This window comes from Seriola dumerili, unplaced genomic scaffold (assembly GCF_002260705.1).
Source record: "Seriola dumerili isolate Sdu_G_001 unplaced genomic scaffold, Sdu_1.0 BDQW01000044.1, whole genome shotgun sequence".
Lineage (NCBI taxonomy): Eukaryota > Metazoa > Chordata > Actinopteri > Carangiformes > Carangidae > Seriola > Seriola dumerili.
Genome location: NW_019174299.1, coordinates 2,296,025 through 2,318,352, shown reverse-complemented (window position 1 = coordinate 2,318,352; position 22,328 = coordinate 2,296,025). Strand labels below are relative to the sequence as shown.

The 22,328-nt window shown below is 39.3% G+C and overlaps 2 protein-coding genes across 8 annotated transcripts; one reads left to right on the top strand and one right to left on the bottom strand.

Moving 5' to 3' along the window:
* Positions 1–28: 28 nt before the first annotated feature.
* Positions 29–12,937, top strand: nprl3 (NPR3 like, GATOR1 complex subunit). 7 transcript variants are annotated; one of them, XM_022739418.1, is made up of 16 exons: positions 29–334; positions 1,094–1,343; positions 2,302–2,371; positions 3,761–3,799; positions 4,584–4,716; positions 5,103–5,138; positions 6,206–6,280; positions 7,582–7,735; positions 7,899–7,980; positions 8,398–8,535; positions 9,631–9,787; positions 10,304–10,410; positions 10,768–10,897; positions 11,592–11,781; positions 11,877–12,069; positions 12,564–12,937. In XM_022739418.1, exons 2-16 carry the CDS (start codon positions 1,148–1,150, stop codon positions 12,727–12,729), a joined length of 1,866 nt encoding a protein of 621 aa, XP_022595139.1. In that variant the 5' UTR covers positions 29–334; positions 1,094–1,147; the 3' UTR covers positions 12,730–12,937. The 7 variants fall into 7 exon arrangements, with proteins under 7 accessions (XP_022595139.1, XP_022595138.1, XP_022595140.1 ...); XM_022739417.1 differs by lacking the exon at positions 29–334 and adding an exon at positions 378–605; XM_022739419.1 differs by lacking the exon at positions 29–334 and having other exon boundaries at positions 935–1,343; positions 7,902–7,980.
* Positions 12,938–13,249: 312 nt separating this feature from the next.
* On the bottom strand, positions 13,250–15,477 carry mpg (N-methylpurine DNA glycosylase). The gene is made up of 3 exons (XM_022739424.1): positions 15,073–15,477; positions 14,350–14,554; positions 13,250–14,107 (listed from the first exon to the last, which is right to left on the bottom strand). The coding sequence occupies exons 1-3, from the start codon at positions 15,334–15,336 to the stop codon at positions 13,671–13,673; spliced, it is 906 nt and encodes a 301-aa protein (XP_022595145.1). The 5' UTR covers positions 15,337–15,477; the 3' UTR covers positions 13,250–13,670.
* Between the last annotated feature and the right edge of the window lie 6,851 nt (positions 15,478–22,328).

Here is a 22,328-nt window from a genome sequence, read left to right as displayed (position 1 = left end):
CTACTATTAAGGTTATTTTTCTTCTCATTAGAGTCTCTTAGCCTCGAATCAGTACCAGTTTCTGTTATAACAATGTACATAAATTAATTCAAATAGCCAACATATAACGGTTACACTTGTGGGATAATGATCCCAGTTTATTCTGGTTGTCCATTCAATTCAATCAATGTTGTCACTAAGACTAAACCTTCTATTCTAGCTTGAAAGTTCACATGAGCCGACTGTTAACAGTTACAGGGCCTCTATACAAGGTTGGCAGTTAATATGCTCAATGCAGGATTGGAGCAGAAGAACTTCACCATTTGAGAAGACCTCATAATTGGAGGGATCAGTGGTAAATTATATTATTTGATATTTATTATGACTTGTCTGTTCGGAGGAAAATATCTTTGCCGGCTATTTTGGCTTCTTCAAGAATGTGCAGTTTGATAAATGGGTGGGGTCATCTGAAATTTATGATAACTGCATCAAAATACTCCATCATGAGGGCGACGGCTGAAATTTGTGGAACTGTTGCCAATACACACGAGAGTCATTTGTGACGTTGGACCTAATGACTGAACATTAAATATGGCTGGATAGTCTTGTGGTGTTTTATTACAAATGTAAGAAGCCTTCTTACCCTAAAATCATATGTGCAGCAGGCTATTCAGTCTCAATCAGCCAACGCGCCATCTAGCGGACATGAAAAATATTTATCAGGGAGGGTTAACCCTGGATTTAATGATCTGGAATTTGTTACACTGCCTGTATTGATCCTCTATACTACGACGTAAATATTTTGTCTCATTTTTATAGCCACATATGAGCTTAATGAGACGTTATTTCCCTTATGTTGGGATAGTAGCTGTTGTTGCAGCTGGAGGGAACCTGGTAGCCGCCGTATCTGTTCCAGTCGAACATCTTTCAAGGTGACACAAAACAATCACAACAGTTCATGGGCGTACGGTAGGGAGAGTAGTCCTTAGTTGCCAGGCCTCAAAGTTAAAATCAGTTAGCCAGTGATTTGTCAAGAAACGGTGTGTGTGCCTGTGTGTGTGTGGTAAATAATAATACCAGTTTCACGCTAACGTTCACTCGTTTACATCGCTAGCGGCCGACTTTATTGTGTCGCAGCAGCTAACGTACAGTTAGCTAGGATGCTACCATGATGCTCAACCCATCAGCCGGGTTACCAGATGACCGAAGGTCCATGTACAATCAGCCACAAAAGAGCGTGTACAAAACTGGAGATAAAACCAGCCCTATTAGCGTCATACTGGTTAGCTCTGGCAGCCGAGGGAACAAACTGCTCTTTCGATACCCTTTCCAAAGAGTGGGTGAGTGCCCGTCATCTCTTACAGGTAGGATTAACATTAGCATCACCCAAATCACAACTCATCACCTGCTCATTATTCAGGGAAGCCAGAGTCCTCGAGATCTTACTCTCACTTAATTACACACGTATATGCTTGACATAGTAACAAACACCTCACAATATTATCCGGTCCATTACAGCAGGCCAACAATGTCAGTTGTCTCTGTAAAGCTGACAATGATCACATTTTGCTGTGACTGTAATCAATGAGGCCACAGTTTTAGGTTTAAAGCAAATAAGACGATTTTTCAATAGGTGTTGTTGTAGTCTATTTGTGTCCACTGTTACTCTTTCTGAAAGACAGTTTTCCAGTTTTTTCTGCATTTATTCTATGATCTACAGTACTGTGCACAGGTAAAGTAAAACTGACAGAAAAAACTCAATCAAATATTTGGTGTGAACCACTCTGTGCCTTTAAAACGGCACCAGTTCTCTTGATTGTATGTAGTTTTTCAAGGTCTCTTCATGTGGTCCCAGACTGACTTCATGATTTTGAGATCAGGGCTCTGTTGGGACCATCTGCTGCAGGACTCTTTGTTAATCTTATCTCTCCATATAGTTTTTTATGACTCTGGCTGTATGTTTGGGGTCATCATGCTGCAGAATGAATTTGGGTTGATCAGACGCCTACCTCGTGGTATTTTGTGACAAATAAGAGTCTGACATGCCAGACGCTGAAAAACCATATTGGCAAAGAGCAACAGTAGCAGACCCTAACCAACCCTGACAAATACCCTTAATGACAACAAACGCCTTGTACTGTAAAAGAGCACTGAGTTTACATAAAATCTCTCTGATACATTTGATACCATACCATACCATTATTCGAACATTCTTCTTATTGTGGTTTTTAACTGCACCAAATTTTGAACAAATGTTTTTTTTATTTTCTTCTCCCAATTGGCAAATTCATGTGAACTAATACTATTATTTCTGTCCACAAGCAAAACAACGAAGTCCATATGCACTGAACACAACTGGGGATGGTATTGAAGATCAGGATGGTGATTCAAGGTATTCTTTTGGTCTTCATCTAATATTGATGGAAGTATCATTTATTATCATATAACTGAGTGTAGGTGGATACACAGACCCTTCTGAGATTCACATGAGCTTCTTACTTTCATTATGTTTTTCCTCCATCTTGTTCTTTTTCCTCCCAAAAGACTCTTTTTTTTTTTTTTTTTTTTTCCAAGAAGAATTAAGGAACTTGCCCATGGTTAATTTAGCCCACATGTTTGAGCATTAATGAAATCACCTTACCGTGTGTTTAAACTTTGTTGTAGCTCAAGCTACTGTTTGAAGCTCATTTATCTGAACTGGTGAAAAAACACAGGTCATAAATAACCATTTTAAATTACTTCATATATTTTTTTGCTCTCCTCATGAGAATGTGGGGCACTGATTGTTTCTATATGCTTTAAATAAACAAGTTCGTACAATGCGTTGTTTAACACACACCAGGCTTTTCTAATCTAAGTTGAATGTTGTGACAAGAAGGTATGGACAGTAACATAGAATCAAATATTACAATACGGAGTTGGTCATAGATACAAGAAAAATAGGACTTTAGCATTGCTGCGTCATTTCCCTTTTTTCTTTATCATCCACTGAGCGAAAGAAGAAAGAGAGAAGCTCCTGGTCATGGATGAAGCAGATATGAGTGTAGCTTAGTTGAGTTACATTTGGGGCAGCCCGCAATGCAGACAAAGTGGAGCCACTCAGAGTTTTTCCTCTCAGCTATTCATGATGAGTGGTTGAGCTCCCCCTTGGATGCACTCTCAACAATGCTGATGTCTCTTTCTGTAAAACACAAGGCAGAGAATCTTTCAGTCGTGTCTCTTGTTCAGAGCAGCATCATGCTACCATTTGACAGATGGTATTGCCGGACAGTTGGTAGTTGGTTGAAATTACTGTGTTGTGAAAAGCAGCCACACGTGAGCATTTAAACTCCATGAATTCAGCTCACCAGGCATCGTGAAATCTTTTCATTTCTTTTGCTCTGTTTGTGCCCTCTGACTCCACTTCAAACTGAATTTTTTGGTGTATACCCCAGTTAGAAAAGATGACCTTTTAGCAAGAGCATAAACTTAATTTCACTGTCTCTGGTTGAGTAATGTCATAATTTTTTAGTTGCCTTTATGACAGTTTTAGGTTGGCATTTAAGCTCACATATCTGTATAAAGATAAGAAATTTGTCAACATTAATGACAGTAGGCCTTGGACAGGGTTAACTGTTAACTTCCTTGAATCAACATACAGACCAGCAGTTTCACATCACAGTCTCACATATTTGTTCGGGTTGTTTTGATGTCCATTTTATGCATTCAGCCCAACTGTGTGTTGCATTTTCCCTTTTGTTTGCTTTTTTTCTTCTTTTTTATGGCCCAATTCCCATTTCAGAGAACAATCTCCACTAACTGACGAACAGTTGGTAGCAGGGTAAGACCAAATCATTCTAAACCACCTTTCCTTCGCTTAGATCACCCCTGTCTTTTTTTATCCCCTTCTTTCCTATTTTGTGTCCTATATGGATCCCCAACCCTAATCTAAAAAAAAATCCTTGTAAATTATCTGTAGCAGATCCAGTGAATCAGTGTTTGTTTAATTTGGGATTTCAGTGTTGCTTTCCTCTGTACCGTGTGCCTTTTTCACATGAAAAAATAAATCCAGCAGTTTAAAACTATAATTAGATATAAAATGAATATAATTCAAGTATTAATTTGCATTGATTATATTACCTCTAGCATGTAGACTCAGCATTATAAAACGAAATGCAAATCAAATGCAAACAACAATACAACAACTACAACACATTCTTTTCAAGTTGTGTTGGTGGGGTAAGTGTACAGTGTGTTTAATTTTTTACTGGAAGTTGAGGGCTTGATTTTTATCCCTTTGCAGCATGAGTTACTTCAGTCAAACCAGCATGAGTCTTTCACATTCTTCATTCATACAGCGACTTCACTTTTTTCTGCAAGGAGACCTCTTCTTCTTTTCTCCTCTCCAGTAGCCACACAAGCTTTTTCATTTATACTCTGATTGTTGAATTAAAGTGCAGGCAGATGCATCTGATTAACACAACTCCTCTTAGAGACAGGGATGTGAAAAATGTAAACAAACAGAGCTAATTTAAACTTTCTCACGTGCCCCAGCTGTTTCTCTGCTGTAACCTCTCCCCCCACCCTGAACACTTTGTTATTGAGTGTGTTCTTCCTTCTCCAAGGTTCTCTGACATCATCCTCGCCACCATCCTGGCCACCAAATCTGATATCTGTGGAAAGAAGTTTGAACTGAAGATAGACAATGTTCGATTTGTGGGTCACCCTACTCTCCTTCAGCATCCTCCCATCATTCAGGTAGGAACACATGAAGCGTGGTGAAAAGATGCACAGTCATTCTTCGACCTTAAGTGTCAGAAAGTGTAAACAATATGTTTATACTGATGCTCTGGTCACAGCTTGTGTCCATTGTTAAGAAAATCATATATGTATATATATTGTACTGGGTTCAGCTTTTTGTGATGTGTATTTTGCTGTTATTATAAAAGTATCAGTCAAAAGGTGAACAGTGCCATCTTGAATTCTGTTAATGTTATTACGGTAACATTGACATGTCTTGCCATCTGGCTTTGATGAGACCATCTCTCATTTCACCATGATCCTTAAAATGTATATCAGCTTTGAGCTTTGGCAGATTGGTCTTAATTTCAGCAGTGCCCCCTACTGACAGTTTTCTTTTTCAGTCTGATGATTCGTTGCTTGTGTTGCCCAAGTTGAAGGTATCTATGACATGAACTTATAAAACAAATTAAATATAGGTTAAATATGCTTTTTTAAGGTTGATGTGTGGAAATACCAGGAATAACCAGGTTTTTAAAAAAAAGGACCTTAGAGTTCAGTCAACACTTGTCTGACAGTCTCAACAAAAACTGAACTGGTTCACAAAGTTTAATGTATTGGAGGATTTTTCTACTCAGCTGCATATCATTGTACCAGCACAGCTTTTACTGTTTCCATCCCTTTAATGAATTTTCCATTCAATATTTATGACTGCCCTTGTGCTTTACACTCAGTTGACAGTTTATTAGGTACACCTAGCAAAAACTAATGCAGTCTAATACAACAGTCCTGCAATAAATCTTCCCTTCATGGAGGTTATAATTTTCACAAATGTCAGTCTGTGTTGAAACAGTTTCATAGAGGTGTTGATTCAACTTTTTGGTCATTTTGGAGGCTGCAGTTTGTGGTGCTGCTGAACATTACTGCGCTCTACATACAGAGGTATGTACCCCACCCCATTTACAGTATATCACTAAATAACAGCAATGCCTCTCTGCATTATACAGCACAGTTCAAAAAAACCACAATCAACTACATTCTCCAGAATTATCATACAGTTGAATCAACACCTCTCTGAAACACAAGCAGAATATTATAACCTTCATGATGGGAGGATTTATTGCAGGACTGCTGTATTAGACTGAATTAGTTTCTGTAAGGTGTTCCTAATAAACTGCCAACTCTGTATTTGTGAACAGAACTGTTTTTGATTAAAGTATTGACCACATCGTATCTTATCCTTTGAATATGAATGCTGTATATTTACATTTTACTTATATTATGTATATATTACTTATATTATATATATATATATATACATATATATATATACATGTGTGTATATATATATATATATTATAATTATATATTATATATATATACATGTGTGTATATACATATATACATATATATACATATACATATATATATATATATATATATATACTGTATATATAAGCGTTGTTTATCTTATACTTGATTCAAACTGTGTCTTCTTTCCATGTAGGTTTCCAAAACAGATCCTTCACCTAAGAGAGAGATGCCCACCATGATCTTGTTTAATGTGGTGTTTGCACTCAGGGTATGAAAAGACTTCTCTTCTCTTCTTAATATTATGCCTTGAGATAATGTATGTAGTGATTTGCTGCTATAGTAATAAAATTGAATTGAATACATTTTAGTGGTAATTGTTGGTATTATGGTGATTTGTAGATATGGTTTGTGTATTTGGAACCTAAAAGCAAACATAATGGCTGTTTGCGCTATCTGTTAAAATTAAAATTTTTATATTATAATATTACAACTTTAATTTTACAATTTTTTATTTTTAATGATAACACAATTACATCAGCTGACTGTGGGTGGGACACACATTTTGTGTTCTGTTAATCTGTGTGTTCTGTGAATAGGAGGGGTGTGTGTGAGTGATAATATTCCAGTATACTCTATCTATGAGAGCATGGGAACTCAGAGGGAGGAGGGACCAATTTACTTTGCTTAATCATGCTACTCAACAAGGCACAGCCTGTTCCTGCCCATGCTGAGTCACTGTACCCACTAAGTCTCAGTTAAGCTGAGATGGGGCGAGAAGTGCCCAGTCATGTTTTGACAATGGTATCTGCCCAGCAACTGCGGTGGATTAACAGTCTCATTGGGTTGTTTTAATATGGCACTGCGTATTCACAATGCGGGTTAATTTAGTGTATTTTATAATCGATTGTACAAGATTTAACCATTCAGTTTTAAATGGATTCACAGCTGAAATTTATTATTGTACATGGTCATCCATACAGATTGTCTTTGTTTTTTACTTTTTATATTCCTTCCATAATAAAACTATGGCACCTGATCTGTTTCACAAAACCAAGAGATTGTGTAGTTTAGGGATCACTTTCAGTTTTGTTCTTCTTTATTTACATACTTGTGGAAGTACAACCACTGACCTTCAGAAATACAAACTTCAGATGAGGCAAAACCTTTTTGACTATAAGAATGTCTCAATAAGAACCAAACATTAGAAGCTTTACAGTGATAAGTTTTATTGAAAGGCACTTATACTGGATTGCATAAAAATGATAATGTATTAAATATATGCTTAGATATTTAGCATAAGTTTAATTTGAATTATGCAAAGTTTCCTGCATTTTTAAGTGTGTTACATGCTAAGATCTTTACCTCACATAAAAGAGCTCAAAAATCAATTCAATATTAAAGGTCCATATATGACTGACTGTTGACCGAGTGGTGATGTTTGACATGAATGCTAGCTGAGCAACAAATTAATGCACTGATGCTGTAAAGGTAGTGTAGTATGTAATCACTGAGTTGTATACATGTTACACTGTTTTATGATTTGCTCCCTCTCATCTTCGGCCTCTACAGGCGAACGCCGACCCCTCCGTCATCAGTTGTATGCACAACCTGTCACGACGCATCGCTATAGCCCTGCAGCACGAGGAGCGGCGCTGCCAGTACCTGACCAGAGAGGCCAAGCTGATGCTGGCCGTCCAGGATGAGATCACCACCATGACTGAGAGTGAGATGCACACTTCTCACACCTCAGACCTCACAGCAAATTTATACCACTGTCTCAGTAAAACTATAAAATTTCATAGATTATGATGATGTGTTATTGTTTAACCGCTCAAGTTTAGATATGAGTCTATTTTGACAGAGTTCTCTGTTTTTCCTGATGCCAGCAGATGGAAGCCCCCAGTCCCCATTTAGACAAATTCTTCCCAAATGTAAACTAGCCAGGGACCTGAAGGAGGCTTATGACAGGTGTGTGATGAGGCACATTTCATGTCGTTTTACTATTTCTCCCTTTTTTTTTTAAAACCATGCACAATATATATTGTCCATATAGCTGACGCTGATATAGATGTTTACAGCTGAGAAAGTGCAAGTGTCAGTCATGTTTTCTCAATATCTGCCCAGCAACTGTGATATTTTTACACTGGAGGCTTCCAGTCATCCACAGTCTCACTTGATTATTGTTTTATATCTGATAGTATGTGATTTAGGAATTCAATTTTTAATGAATTTGTACACCAGTAAATGATTTTATATCATCTTACATGTTCAGTCATACAGATAAGCTTTGTTTTTTTGTTTTTACATCTATTCTGCAAGAAAAATATGGCGCCTGATTTTTTTTTAACTGTGCCACTATTAATCATGATGTTGATGTTTTGTCAGCCTTTGTACAACAGGTGTGGTGCGACTACACATTAACAACTGGCTGGAGGTGAGTTTCTGTTTACCGCACAAGATCCACAGGATTGGTGGCAACTATATCCCCCCAGAGGCATTAGAGCGCAGCCTTAAAGCCATAAGGTGTGTTTTTATTTTTTTATTAACAATATGTTTTTTGTACTTAATCTTTATATTTGATCAGCAGAAGAGCAACTTTTTTGCACTAAATCATAGAGGGCAGATGCCAGTCTCTAAACCCAGTGGGTTGAAACTTAAAATTACATGTGTGGCAACACCCCACTCAACATTGATGGACAATGATACTAAAAATGGCATATCACAAACAACCACAGGGGCTCCACCCAGTTGCCCCCCTCTCACAGCGTGAACATGTCAGAAGTCTTATTACAGAGAAATTTTTTTGTCATGCAACTTTTAAATGAGGTTAGGATATGCCCTTTAAATTAACTCTGTTTAATTTACTAGGTAGGAAATTTAAAACATTTACTGATAGTTATTAATATAGTTTCTGTCTTTTCTGCCCACAAATACAGCACCACTGTGTTAATTTGCTAATCTGACTTGGCTGCAAGTCGTGCAAAATGAGTCAGTAATTGTCAGCTCGGAATATGAGAGGTAGAAGATGTGAAGTTGATCTGGTTGAAGTAAATGAACAATAAGAAGCGATAAACTCATGATCCTAACACTTTTATTATTAGTCTTATTTAGTCAGATGACCTGCACAGGCCTACAGTGACCATCAAAGATCTCAGGATTTTTACAATCTTTAATCTATGTTGTCGGATACACTGTTTTCCCACAGTTGATTTGCTCAACAACAAATATTTCATCCTTTAAATTGACATAGTAAAGTCCCATCATTTTGGTATGTCAAAGTGTTGCGTCTTTAACAGCTGATTAAGGGTTGTAGTAGGCCAGTTTTCTGTGGGCCATACTGCCACCTATTGTTTCTTCAGCTAACTTACAGCAGGGTTGTAATCAGCTTCTACCTCCCCTTTTATTTCTGTCTTTTGAAGCAGAATTAAATATGCATAATACAGGTAGTTTATCCAGATGAAATTTTTATTTCATCATAGTGGTCACTTTGTGCTCTCAGATGCATGTAGTTGTTCTGTACGTTGACTGGTACTGATTTCTATTGAGGAGGCAGTCTTGATCTCCAAAGAGAGGGTCTGTTGATTCAGAGGCTGTGTCATACGTTGTTTGATCCTCCAGACCCTATCATGCCCTGTTGCTGCTGGAAAGTGAGAAGGCACTGCTGAGCCAGCTTCCTCTGGACTGCTCGCCTGCGATGGTGCGCCTCATCAAGACCTGCTCAGCGGTGAAAAACCTGCAGCAGCTCGCCCAGGACGCTGACCTGGCTTTACTTCAGGTGCAGAGCAGTCACACCACCTGCATCACAAATTGAAATTTGGAGCACTTTTTCATAATAAAAAAAATAAAAATTCATAACTGCATACAATAATGAAGCTCATTCAGAGATTATAATTTAGTTTGGTGATTGTATTGTATTTTAAGACCTTTTTCGTTAAAATACAAAACACAAAAGCTATTCAATGTCATCAAATTTAAACACGTACCTGTATAATATAGGGAGAATCATAGACTATGATTCTTTAATTGGAAAGATGTGAAATAAGGTGCAAAATGTGCAACAATGGTGATAAGTCTGAGATCTATTACTGTGTTGATACTGCCATCTAGTGGACAATATACATACATTCAAAGAGAATTAAAGAAAGTTCCCTTGTGTGGTGAAGTTATATACTTATTTTCCTTCAGCACACGGTTTCCACTTGTGAAGCTTTTTGCGGTTCAGATGCTCATGTTCAGATGCTATAATTTCACATCAATGATATTATTTACGAAATATTTTCCCCTCTCTCAGATCTTTCAAATTGCTGCCCACTTGGTTTACTGGGGCAAAGCGATCATCATCTACCCGCTGTGCGAGAACAACGTGTACATGCTGTCTCCTCATGCCAACATCTGCCTGTGAGTGTCTGTGATGTGTGTAAGCCAGTTGGCTGAACTGGTTACTGCACAGCTAATGAACCATTATTCTGCTCAGCACCCGTCCATGCCTTTAATTCATATTCACTGGTCTCAAAACACATATAAATTATCATTGAATTCAGATTTCCATAGCCTGCACTTGTTAAATCACCTCAGAATGTGACGCGTTATGAAAGAACTATTGGGCCACTGGCAGCACTTGTCATTTTTCTTCTCTATGCACCAGACTTTAAACAGACTTTCCTTCACAACACGGTGGAAAATGAATTCAGAAGAGCTGTGCTAATGGAAAAGTTCTGTATTGTAGAGTAACCTGTGCCATCTCTCCCTGGATAGATACTCACCACTGGCTGAGCACTTTGCCCAGCAGTTTCCTGGTCATGATCTGCCCTCCATGTTAGCCAAGTTCTCGCTACCTGTCTCACTGGCCGAGTTCAGAAACCCCCTGGAAGCTCCTGCACAGGAGGTAGGATTATTGTAGCTGCTCATATACTGTGGAAAAAAAAAATCTGTAACATGTGACAAATAATTTAGTTATAATGTTACAACATGACTGTGAAAAAGTGAGACAATCCCACTGGTTTTTTCATTTTCTCATCATATGTTTTTTCTTTAAGAAGAAGAAGAAAAAATCCTTTCCTCTAAATACACCTGAACAAAGTGAAATGACTTGGAAACTGTTGTAACAATGAAAGAATGTTCCTTGTTTGAAGAAGTATTTTTACATTTAAGAATAATTGACTGTGACAAAGACAGATATTTTGTACAAATTAAGAGCAAACAAATGTGAAATTACTGTTTCCCGGTAAATCCCTAGTATTTATAGGGCTATTACTTTAAATTTGGACACTATTATAAGAGCAGGACCATCTGGTGATCATCTCCGACCCATCTTGTTTTGGCAGAGCTGTTTGAGCATTGGGGATGAATTATAAATGGCAAAGGGACATCAGCTGCAGCATCTGCAGCCTCCATTTTTTATGAGCGCAAGATCAGAGCCATGGCTCTTTCTTGTTGCTCTATTTTGAGCTTGTATGTCACCCACAGCCGATTTAAAACATATTTGACCTGGTTAGGGACACGAGCAGCTCGCAGCTTCACTTGTTCAATATTTATGCTTTGCTCAGCTGTAATGCATTTGCTGCTCTGCTCTTGACCAGGCCCAGCTGATCCAGATGGTGGTGTGGATGCTCCAGCGCCGCCTGCTGATCCAACTGCACACTTATGTTTGCCTGTTGGTACCGCCTGGCGAGGATGACCCTGGGCTGAGGGATGAAGATCCTCCACTGGCCACCAGAGTAGGAGGCCGCAGTCTCAGCACCCCAAGTGCTCTCAGCTTCGGTTCCCCAAGTATGTCCTCGCTCAGCTCACCTGTCTGCCTCTGCTCTTACAGTTGTAACAGGTAATATATAATCTTTTCCAATCCGTCTGCTCCCTGTGCGTAGCCAGCAGTGACGACATGACCCTCACCAGTCCCAGCATGGACAACTCCAGTGCAGAGCTGCTGCCTGGTGGAGACTCTCCACTCAACAAGAGGATGACAGAGACGCTGCTCGCCAGTCTGTCAGAGCACGAGCGGCAGGTTATTCTTAACATCCCTGCTGCACAAAATCCCGAGGATCTGCGAATGTTTGCCAGGTAATTAAACCTGCCTCTAACACACAAACGTTCTGTGTTTTTTTTGTTTTGCTTGTGCATCAAACGTTTCTGAACTCACTGCTCTGTGCTTTCAGGCAGTTAGATTAACAGATGGGATATGTTTTAGTGAGGATCCAGTGACTCATTTCTGTTGTGAATCACTTTTATGTCTCTAAGGAAATAAGATGATAACTGTGCAATGGTTTGGAAAATGAAAGTTATTTTAATTGCATTCACAGAATATTGAGAAATTTAATTGGAACTGTTGGCTGGAGGGTTGAGATAATTTGCTCGCTGTTAGCTGAGAATATATCGAAATAAAATGTGTCTAGAAATCTCACCAATTATAGAATCAGCGCTACCTACTGCAAAGCAATGAAAAATGTCATCAAAGGTGTGAAAGTCCTGTCCCATGGTTGATTTACATGGCTAATGATCCAGTTAAACTGTAGCTCTCAACCTATTTTTCTGCCTGTTATGTTGACTTCTTTCAGGCTGCTGCATTATTTCCGGGGACATCACCACCTGGAAGAGATTATGTACAATGAGAACATGAGGCGCTCGCAGCTCAAGACGCTGTTTGACAAGTTCCGCAGTGTCCTTGTGGTGACCAACCATGAGGATCCCATTATTTCAATCTTTCAGTCACCCATGGAGTAGCGGCACAGGGACGGTATCAGGTCTCACCAACTAGAAAAAGATGTCAGTTTGAGAGCAGTTAATAGCCTGCTGTGCTCACGGCTAAGTGCTTCTGCTCAACAATTTTGTTTTTAAAATGAACTGACACAATGATTGCATCAATGTGTGCAGATTTACAAAGTGTAAAAAGTGTTTTTCCTTTATGAGCCAAATGTTTGTTTACAATATTAAATTATTTTGTACATACCAGAAAACACCTCAAGTGTTCACTGTGGATATTGGAAAGATTGGTGTCGTGGTGTCGGTTTAAACTTCATCATCAACCTATTCCAGATGTGTCAGATCATCTGCACTGACCACAGAGGGGCACATGGAGTAATGATCATTCCAGACCACCAGCTACCTCTTCTCAGGAATCCCAGAGGTGGCGAGAAGAGAAAGACAGCAAGAAAGGGAAGACTCTAAACATCAGACAGGGCTGTTTTTGCTTTGAGGGAAGCAGAGCGTTCCAAACATCTGTGAAATCACTGAGTCACTGACGAGAATTTCCCAAGTTTGAATGTTTATTAAAAAACAGATGGAAGACCTGAACAAAAGAGACTTGTGAGCTTCAGAACAGATATTTTTTATAGGCACTGATAAACTAAGGCTTACTCTTAGTGCCTTAAGTTGTAATCGATTATTTTCCAGTACAGGTTTGCATCAGTACCATAAATAGGGGGAAATAATAAAATGGATGAGAAACATTTTGTATAATCTGTGCAGATTAGAAATTAGACTCAACCAGTCTTGGAGGTTATTCTAATGTCATGACTTTCTAAGAGCCACAAAATTATAAAAAATATAATGGAATTATTAATTTCATACGTGTAAGATGTACTGTCTTCTTAAGTTTTTATTTTGTGTAAATGGTGAAGTCCACAATGGGAACAGATGGCAGAGTAGTGTAAGGAATATTCCTGTTAAATCCTTTTGACATGTCCCGTGTCAGCCTGCACATCTGAAGCGTTCATTACATTTCCAGACTGAGACTGTCTTTCTGCCTCTTTATGCACTACACTAACACAGGGGTGCCCACGAAGATAAAACCTCCACGGCTTCTTGGCCCATTCGCCATGGGACTCGATTCCAACGCGTGGTGCTGATACTATATCGCAGAGTTCTGCTGGATTTGTGTTGGGGTCCTTCTCCAGCCACACCTCTGGGTCTGAGGCCAGGTCTTGACGGTCAAAACAGCGAGGTATATTTAGAGCCTGGCACAGCTTGGAAGGCCCGTTGCAGAGCTCTTTGTCCTTAAGTTGTCGGGCTCCCTCTCTGCGTCTGGCTGCCCTCAGCTGCCTCATGACAGGCTGACCCTGCAGGGGCTCAAGGGAGCGCAGCAGCACGGCAGCACCCTCCCCTGTGAAAAACAGCACACAATATGCATCAATCAGCAAGGCTCCACTCCGTCTCCTTCCTTTTGCCCTTTACACACTGATGATAGAAAACAAACTGCTGTATAGTTTAATGTCATATTAATGATAAAAACTTAAAAGAGGGAGCATTAAACATAAATTAGGTTTCATAACATGTTTTTATGTGTGCATGCATCAGTAAGCTGTCATTATGCATTATGGGCAATGCTTTTTAAATTTTTTTTACCTTCACTAGACACGTTCATACAGAGGTAGATGCCATAGATTGGATACACATAGATGGTGCCTGGCTTCATGAACATGGCCATGTTCCTCTCTGTGCGTTTGCCTCCTGCTGAGTGTGAAGCTCTGTCCTCCCCTCCCAGGTAAGCCTCAGTCTCCACTATTCTCCCTCGCAGCTCAGTACCATCCGCACACCTGCGGACCAGCACCTGCAGGGACAAGGAGCAATACATTGTGTTTTATTGTGATTAGTCAATTAATTAGTCAATGAACAGAAGACTACTTGGCAACAATTTCGACAATCCATTACTGCAAAAATGATGCTCTGTGATGGCAAATTGAATATCTTTTGATTATGAACTGATCTGACAAAAACAGTCAAAAAAAAAAATCATTGCTTGTCATTCCTATTTCTGATCTGGATCCTGTATTGTGGTCTTGGTTTTTGCAACACCATTCAGTTTATAGTAAGGTTGTAGTGACAGTCATGTTAAATTCAAGAAGAAACTGAACTGACATGTTACTTGATGAAGCAGCTGCACTAAATATAAAGTACCTTCACGTTCAACAGTGTCGTTTTCTCAAGTCTTTGTAACAACCAGTAACTTTAATTGTTTCAAAACCTTTGAGCTGCACTGACACAAACATTATTACAATTGTATCCTCTACAGAGCATTACAGATTTCAGAAATAAAACTAAATGGATGTAAAACAAGAAAGGGGAGACCTTGCCGAGGAACGCTTTCGCCAAAGTAATGCAAGGTTGGTTGAAAAAGTCCTGTCCCAGTCTGTGCTGCAGGTCAGTCTTGGTGAAATAATGGCTTCGCTCTGTCTCAGCACTTGGGACATTTTGTTCACACTGAACGGGCTTCTTCAGCTCGGCAGGTGAAACCTTCAGTTTTACATCCGTAGTGTGGTTTTTATGTTTATTTACTTCAGGTGTTGCCGCTGCTACTGCCGTTGCTAGCATCTTTCTTTTTCTCCCTGCCATAACGTTATCGAAAATCACTTTCACCACGGCGTTGCTGTCACTTTGTAAACTTAGCAACACATTTATGTCGTTTTAAATAATTTACTTCATTATTTATGTGAGTGCTGCAGCAGTTAGCCCATGGATGCGAGTTAGCCCAGGTTACTAGCACACAGGAAGTAAATGACTGTTTTGGATCTCTTAAAGGAACCGCGCACCCTTTTCCTGCAGGATTTCACATCCTGCAGAAAAGGGGTTTTGACTCTTTGACTATTGATTATTTTACAATTAAGTGTTTCCTGTTAAGATTTTCTCTCCATTCTGTAAGAGGGAAGGTCCATGTAATCTATTTTTTCCTTCCACTAAATTCTCAATCATGACTTTGCAGTCCAACGTTTTCTTCCCGCTGCACATAACAACTGAATTTGCTGAGAGGTAAAACCTCCCCAAACAGTGGCCTTTTCCTGCTGCTCTCTTATCTTTTCAGCCTCATTTGAAAACAGTCCCCTCTAATAAGAAGTTATAAATAGAGCCGGTGTGTTCATGCCTGCCTGTGCCCAGGAAGTGGATGGCGCCAGTTTAGCCCCAGGCACTGTGGCTACATGTGGCTTTCTGGAAGACTTAACAGTGTGTGACATGGTTGTGTCACAGCTTATAATTTCATCAAGGAAGTACAAGTTTGCTGAGCTGTTGTTTGGAAGCTCTGTGCTGAACCTAAAGCTCATGACTGCATGCATTGATTGATATAAGAATGGATGCATAGGCTGATAGATGAATGAGTAAATGAGAGTCCTTCTTCACAGCTGAGGCCTTCTCTTGTGATGATCAGGAGTCTTGTTTTTCTGCCTGCTCAACTCAGGTTTGAGACTATTTTTCTCCAGATCCTCCAAAGCTTTCCGAAAACTGCAGCATGGATTCTGATACATCCCTGTCTTAAATCTGGGAAGCCTTTGTGCTTTGTCTTCTCCTGCAGTTGGATTTGTGCTTTGGCGCTGTAGCTTTTTATTCACCTCCTCTGCTATAATCTTATCTGAAAGAAGCACGTTGTTCATGATTTGATTAATTTCACTAACAAAAAGGTTGCACACAGAGGAAACAGTGGTTTTCAGAGCACACAACATAACCTACATGAGAGTCCACAAGACTACACAAGAGCTTAGTCTGTGGCTTGTGTGGATTCATAGCTTTTGTATTTACTTTTGTATTGATTTAAATTACATTGTATGTGCCAAATACTTAATATTTTATACAACATAAAATGTATGTAGTCGAAATGCCAAGTAAGTGCCATAAAAACTCCTAGTTCAAATATTTGCATAGCTAGTCGTTAGATGTCATTGCACCTATTCTGTGCCGTCTGTTATCACCACCTGTTGTATTATCACTGAATTCCTGAAACATTTTATTTTGATTTCCAGGATCGTTTTAATCCTCATAATTCTCTACTGTGGCATCAGAACGGTTGCATTTCTAATGGAAACACATGACAAAAAGTGGTGCAGGAGTTATGGACACAGAGTCCTGGACTGATTTATTGAGCCAGGATAAGGGCCAGACAGAAATCTGCTGAGCATGTTCAGCAGAAGAGTCCTGGCATGGGCTGTTGACTTTGCCGTGGCTGGTGGACTGGTGAAGGCCTTTGTTTGCTTTGACTGTGTTTCCACTGCCGGTCAGCGGTGACGATGAGGTCCGGGCCGGGCAGTTTTCATTGTTGCTGCCACTGATAATCTTAGCCGCCACAGCTTGGCTGTAATGTTGCATTCTGGATCGCTTTCAATTCCAGCAGCCACCTCAGCGATAGTGACGCTGAGCAGGGACGCCAAAGACTCATCTGTGTGTGCAGATGGACGAGCACGATGCAGGCAGACTGAAAATATCTTACTACACCATGAGTCAGAGAATCCTATGAAGAATAATATCCTCTCAGCGTACAGTGTTTAGGAAGGAAGTAACTCCTCATATTTGTCTGTGAGGTTATGATTGTTTCTGATAAGGTTTAAGAATATACACAGTCAATTGTTTCGCTTTGTTTTAACTCCAACATTACATCTGTAAATATATATTCATGTACCATATATAGTTTCACTACAGCGACAGACTGGCACTGCTATCTTTGGACTATATCTGGCTGAATAAAAATATTATATCAAACACATGACTAAAATGAACCGACCAAAAATAATGTCACTATTTTGTCCTGCTGTGTTTATGATATCTGATCTGAATGGCAGGTCCATCAGTGCAGTGCTCACACAGACACACTGACTGTTTTAGAAAATTAAAATGCCTTCCCTGAGTGAATTGGCACTTTAAAGTGTCAAAATTGTATGAAATTGTTTCAAGCTTTCTTTGTTGGCTATTACTTGATGATTGATTGGTAACAAATATTACAAGAGTGACGCATGTGACAGATAATTATAACTGTGAGAGACTTAATGCTGCATCTCTTTTATATGAGAGTCATGATTTAAAATAAGGACCCCCCTGATGTTTCTTGTTGTAAATACACTCAGAAATAGATGAAGGGATAGGGTTGAGATAACCTCTTGTCCTATACTTGCTTACATGACATCATCATGTTAATAACAGATTTTAGGGTTGGAAATCCTTATTCCAGTACAAGGTGTGGAAGTAAACATTATAATTGTCATGTGTTAGTCTAAATGGTCTTTCAGAGGCCTTTTCACCGTGAATTGCTGCTTACTCAGTGGTTTTTCTTTATCTTGTATCATTTTCTTCTTTTATCTTTTCTCTCTTTTATCATTTTCTTCCATGGACCATAAGTCTGAAAAAAGCAGAAAGATCAGCTTTCGGATGGTGCTGCTCTCGATTCAGCTGCTCAGTATCGGCTTTCCGATAAACCCCCTCCGGTCGCACCTTTAACTGCGATCATTCTCTGAAACAACAGAAGCTTCTTTCTTACTAGGCCAATTAGTGGGAGAAAGTGGTAGTTCATCTGTATCCTCAGTGTTGGATGGGATTAATTATTAATCGATGAGAATTAATGATTCATGAGTCTCTCTTCTTGTTTGCTGCGGAGGTGTGGTGTGTGTGTGTGTGTGTGTGTGTGTGTGTGTGTGTGTGTGTGTGTGTGTGTGTGCGTGCGCTGAACAGGTGGCTGGATTCTCACTGGGAGGGGGAAGCAGGGGGATTACTTCACACGAGACCCAGTTCACACACCTGCGCAGCGGAGACCATGCTCCTGGAGAAACCGAGGTTTTCTTTTTTCACAGCTGGGATCTCATGCCCGCAGTTTTTACCAGAACCACTGGTGTGTAAACACAGGTTAGGGGCTACTGTAAGTATGTGCATACACCACTGGGGATTTCAAAGGTTTTCCTTTTGTTTATCTAGACCACATATATGCTTTTGTTCTGTTTGTTCTGCATTATGGAAAATTAGAGATGCGGGTGGGGTTCACAGAGTTTGGTCTCTGACACTTGAGGAAAAACTCTACAGGATCTACTTTTTAAACCTAAATAAAACCCAAAGTAGTTTTACATATTAGAGAAGTTTCAAAGCATAAATGAGAGAGTCAATGACAGTTTGAGGGCTGTTTTAATAACTCATTAAAAGACAAAAACTCAGTCTTCCAGCTGTCTGGTGTAATGATTGAGCCTGCACTAAGACCTGACCTCCCCCCTGACCTTTCTCTGTGATAAAGGTTGCCTTGTATCAGCTCACACCTGTAGCTCTCAGAGGGAACAACAGTTGAGTCAGGCAGGCTGGGAAGGGAAAGAGGATTTTACCGGCTTTATCACAAAAACAAGGGAGTATAAATCTGCTAAACACACGACCACACAGCGAAATCCTCTTTGTGCCATCTTTGATTTCTTTAACAGCCTCCTTCTGAGGAGCATAGGTTGCCTTTGGGACTGTGGATTAAAATGTGTTTCCTTTAGCTCTCACCTGCCATTAATACTAACAGCAAACACTGACATTTTTTGTTGTAGCAAAATCAATCAACCCAGAAAACCACCTTGAAAGTTACATGCTTGTAAAACAGTGTTTGGCCTCTTTTGTAGATGTGGTAAACCATGTCATCCATGTACGAGCAAAAAAAAAAAAAAAAAAAAAAAAACCTCTGTGGTTGTTACCCAGAAATGATGTTCTCCCCTCCACTTCTCCGCTTGGTTGAAGGAAGAGGAAATCGTTTATGGGCCGTCTGACGGTGTCCTTTCGGTTAAACATTACCCTTGTACTCAACCCTTTTATCTGCGTCTGATTGATGGGGCATCAGGGAGCCTTGAGTGCTCCTACAGGTCCTGCGTCGCTTCCTAATTGCTGCCTTTGCCTCAGCTTCAACCCTCCTCAGTCCCAGGGGAAAGCTCACCATTAATTACTGTGACTTCATGGTGTATCAATCAAGGATTCCCGGCAGGCCGCTAAACAGTCTTTACATACCCGAGTACACGTAAAAGAGTTGATGTGAAGTCCAATAAACTCATTCCTGTGGTGGAAATACTATCTGTTGCCTAATTTAGGAGCATGTCTCTGATTCAGCTTGATTTGCTGTGTGGCTATCAGTCATGCTGGCAGGGACGAGACCCATGGGTGCAGGACAGAGAGAGGAGGCTCGAGCTGAGAGGAAGCTCTAACTTTTCATACTGTGAACTAACATAAAAGACTAAAGTTGTGAGACCCGTCTGCTGTCTGTCTGCTGTATGTTTTTAGTTTGGCCACATTTGAACTGATTAAATTCAGTCTTGACTCAGTAATTGGTTAAAAATGATTCTTGCAACAGATTTCTCTCGTGGGAGGAAAGCTGCGGTTGGCTTTTAGCTGTGGAGGAGCTGAGGAGGAGGTGTTCATAATATTTTTAAAAAAAAACGTACTTTAGACATTTATTATATTTCCTGCAGCCAGAAACATAGGCATGGAAGTTTGTTGACTTCAGCTGAATATATCTTAAGTAAAAGTACTGCTTCAGTGATTTTTTTTTTTTTTTTGTTGCAGTTTTTCCAGTTGAAATTGTGGCAAACAAACGTACAGCAAATGTAAAGTTGCTGATCACGCTGGGCTCCAGAAAATTACAAAAACAGTGGAGGACAGTTACTACTACATTGTGCATAAACACAGTTTCGAGGTACTTGTACTTTATACTTCTATTTCACAACATTACAGAGAGAAATATTAATAGAAATATTGTCCATTTTACTTCACTACTTTGTTTGACAGCTGTAGTTACTTTGCAGATCAAGATTTTACATACAAAACATGTGATCAGATCATAAAATATGAATTATTGTTACAGATTAAACTGCTCATAATGAGGAGTAATGAACTGTATAATGAGTCATTTTAGTTTTGATACTTAGAGAATATTTCGCTGTTAACACTTTATTACTCTGATAGTAAAATTTGGATTCTTTTTTTTTACTTTTAGTGGGGTATTTTTTATAGTATATTATTGTTACTTTCACTCAAGTAAAGGATGTAAATCCTTTATCCACCATTGGCAAATGTATTGTATTGACCTGTAGTTCCAGTAGATCTGTAGATCTACCAGTCAGCCACTCGTATGATCTCTTGTTCTGCAAACACAAACAAATCATCTGCTCTGTCAGCATGAAAATGAGACCATATTATGTCTTCCTTCAGTATAATAGCAGAAAGGCACTGGCTGACACACTCAGTGGAGTGTGTCTTAATCGAGAAGCACATCAAAGCAACCATGAAGGAGACTTTTCCAGGAACCTGAGCCTCTTGTGCCCTGAGACCCCATCAGAGAAAACGCTGCGCACACGGTGCCCCTTGTCAGCACATCAGAAACCTTCTGCTTCCTAACATCCATCTCTCTCCTGGAGAATACTCCCAGGTGGATCTGAGCTTTCACTGAAACTATGAAGGAATGCACAGTAATGGTCTTTTCATTAGATGGAGCAGCAGCATGTATTACCTGATGCAGTAGTGGAGCTCCATTTTCTCTAATGAAAATGAGTAGTTTTTATGTTGTTGTGTACAGAACAAACAAAACAAGAGGCAGCAGTGAAAACAGATGTGTAGCATTCAGGAATTAGTTTAATAGGCCTCAGTCAGCCATATTAACATCAGCAGACCCAAACCCCAGACTTATATAACACTGACTGCTCATTGATTTGAAGAAAACTGGTGGCTTTTATATAAAAGTTAATAGACAATCAGTTTCTTCACTGGCTCAGTAAAAAGCAGGGACAGTGTAATTCTACTGACATGCAGTGAGAGCACAGGGCTCATGGGCGGTGTCTCTACAAGTCATTAATATCATGCCATGTTATGATTATCATGTGGCAACATTACATGGTTTCTCCATAAAATGACCAAAAGAAAAAAAAAAAAAAAAGGAAAAATGGTAATGGTAAAATGGTTTATGTGACGTATTTGTAATACTCCTTTGACTCATGAAGACTTATTTATTTCAGCGTCAGACTCAGGTATGGCTTGCTGAAATATGATTCTGAGACATTTCAGATTATGATGCTCATTAGTCATCAGACAAACCCAGACTGGAATTTAAGGAGTAAAGTTCAGAGTAAATTTATTTCCGTGGGAATATGCAGATGGGTGGAGGAGGATTGTCAGAGCTCTGGTGACCTCTGAATCTTGAAGTCAGTTTTTTTGGTCAGTGTCAGTCCATATTAACTAATGAAATATGTCCCTGCTGATAACAGTAGTAGGCATGACTCAAGCTGCAGATGGCAGAGACCAAATTAAAACCATGAGAATTTGATGATATGACCAATCTAGTTTGTTTTTACAAATCTAATAGTCAAGTTGAAGTTGATAAGCTCATGGAAACAACTTCATTACAGGTAAATTATTTATAGCCTGTATTTTTTTTCTTTGACAGTGATTTTTACATTATGGTGTCACACAGTGTTAAAATAAAATCATTCACAGTGAAGTAAACTGTAAAATGAACTGTGTTTCCTCGTATTCCTTCCATTTTTAATTTCATAATTATTACATCGTTATTATTACCATTATTATTAACATTATAAAATTAACAGTGAACATGTCATTTCCCCACAGAG

Excerpts from the sequence above, each read along its gene's own strand:
- mpg (XM_022739424.1), bottom strand. The coding sequence starts at position 15,336 with ATGGCAGGGAGAAAAAGAAAGATGCTAGCAACGGCAGTAGCAGCGGCA. Across the intron at positions 14,555-15,072 it reads CGAAAGCGTTCCTCGGCAAG|GTGCTGGTCCGCAGGTGTGC; the intron begins GTCTCCCCTTTC and ends TTGTCCCTGCAG. Across the intron at positions 14,108-14,349 it reads TATGAACGTGTCTAGTGAAG|GGGAGGGTGCTGCCGTGCTG; the intron begins GTAAAAAAAATT and ends TGTTTTTCACAG.
- nprl3 (XM_022739418.1), top strand. The coding sequence starts at position 1,148 with ATGATGCTCAACCCATCAGCCGGGTTACCAGATGACCGAAGGTCCATG. Across the intron at positions 6,281-7,581 it reads ATGTGGTGTTTGCACTCAGG|GCGAACGCCGACCCCTCCGT; the intron begins GTATGAAAAGAC and ends CGGCCTCTACAG. Across the intron at positions 8,536-9,630 it reads CGCAGCCTTAAAGCCATAAG|ACCCTATCATGCCCTGTTGC; the intron begins GTGTGTTTTTAT and ends TTGATCCTCCAG.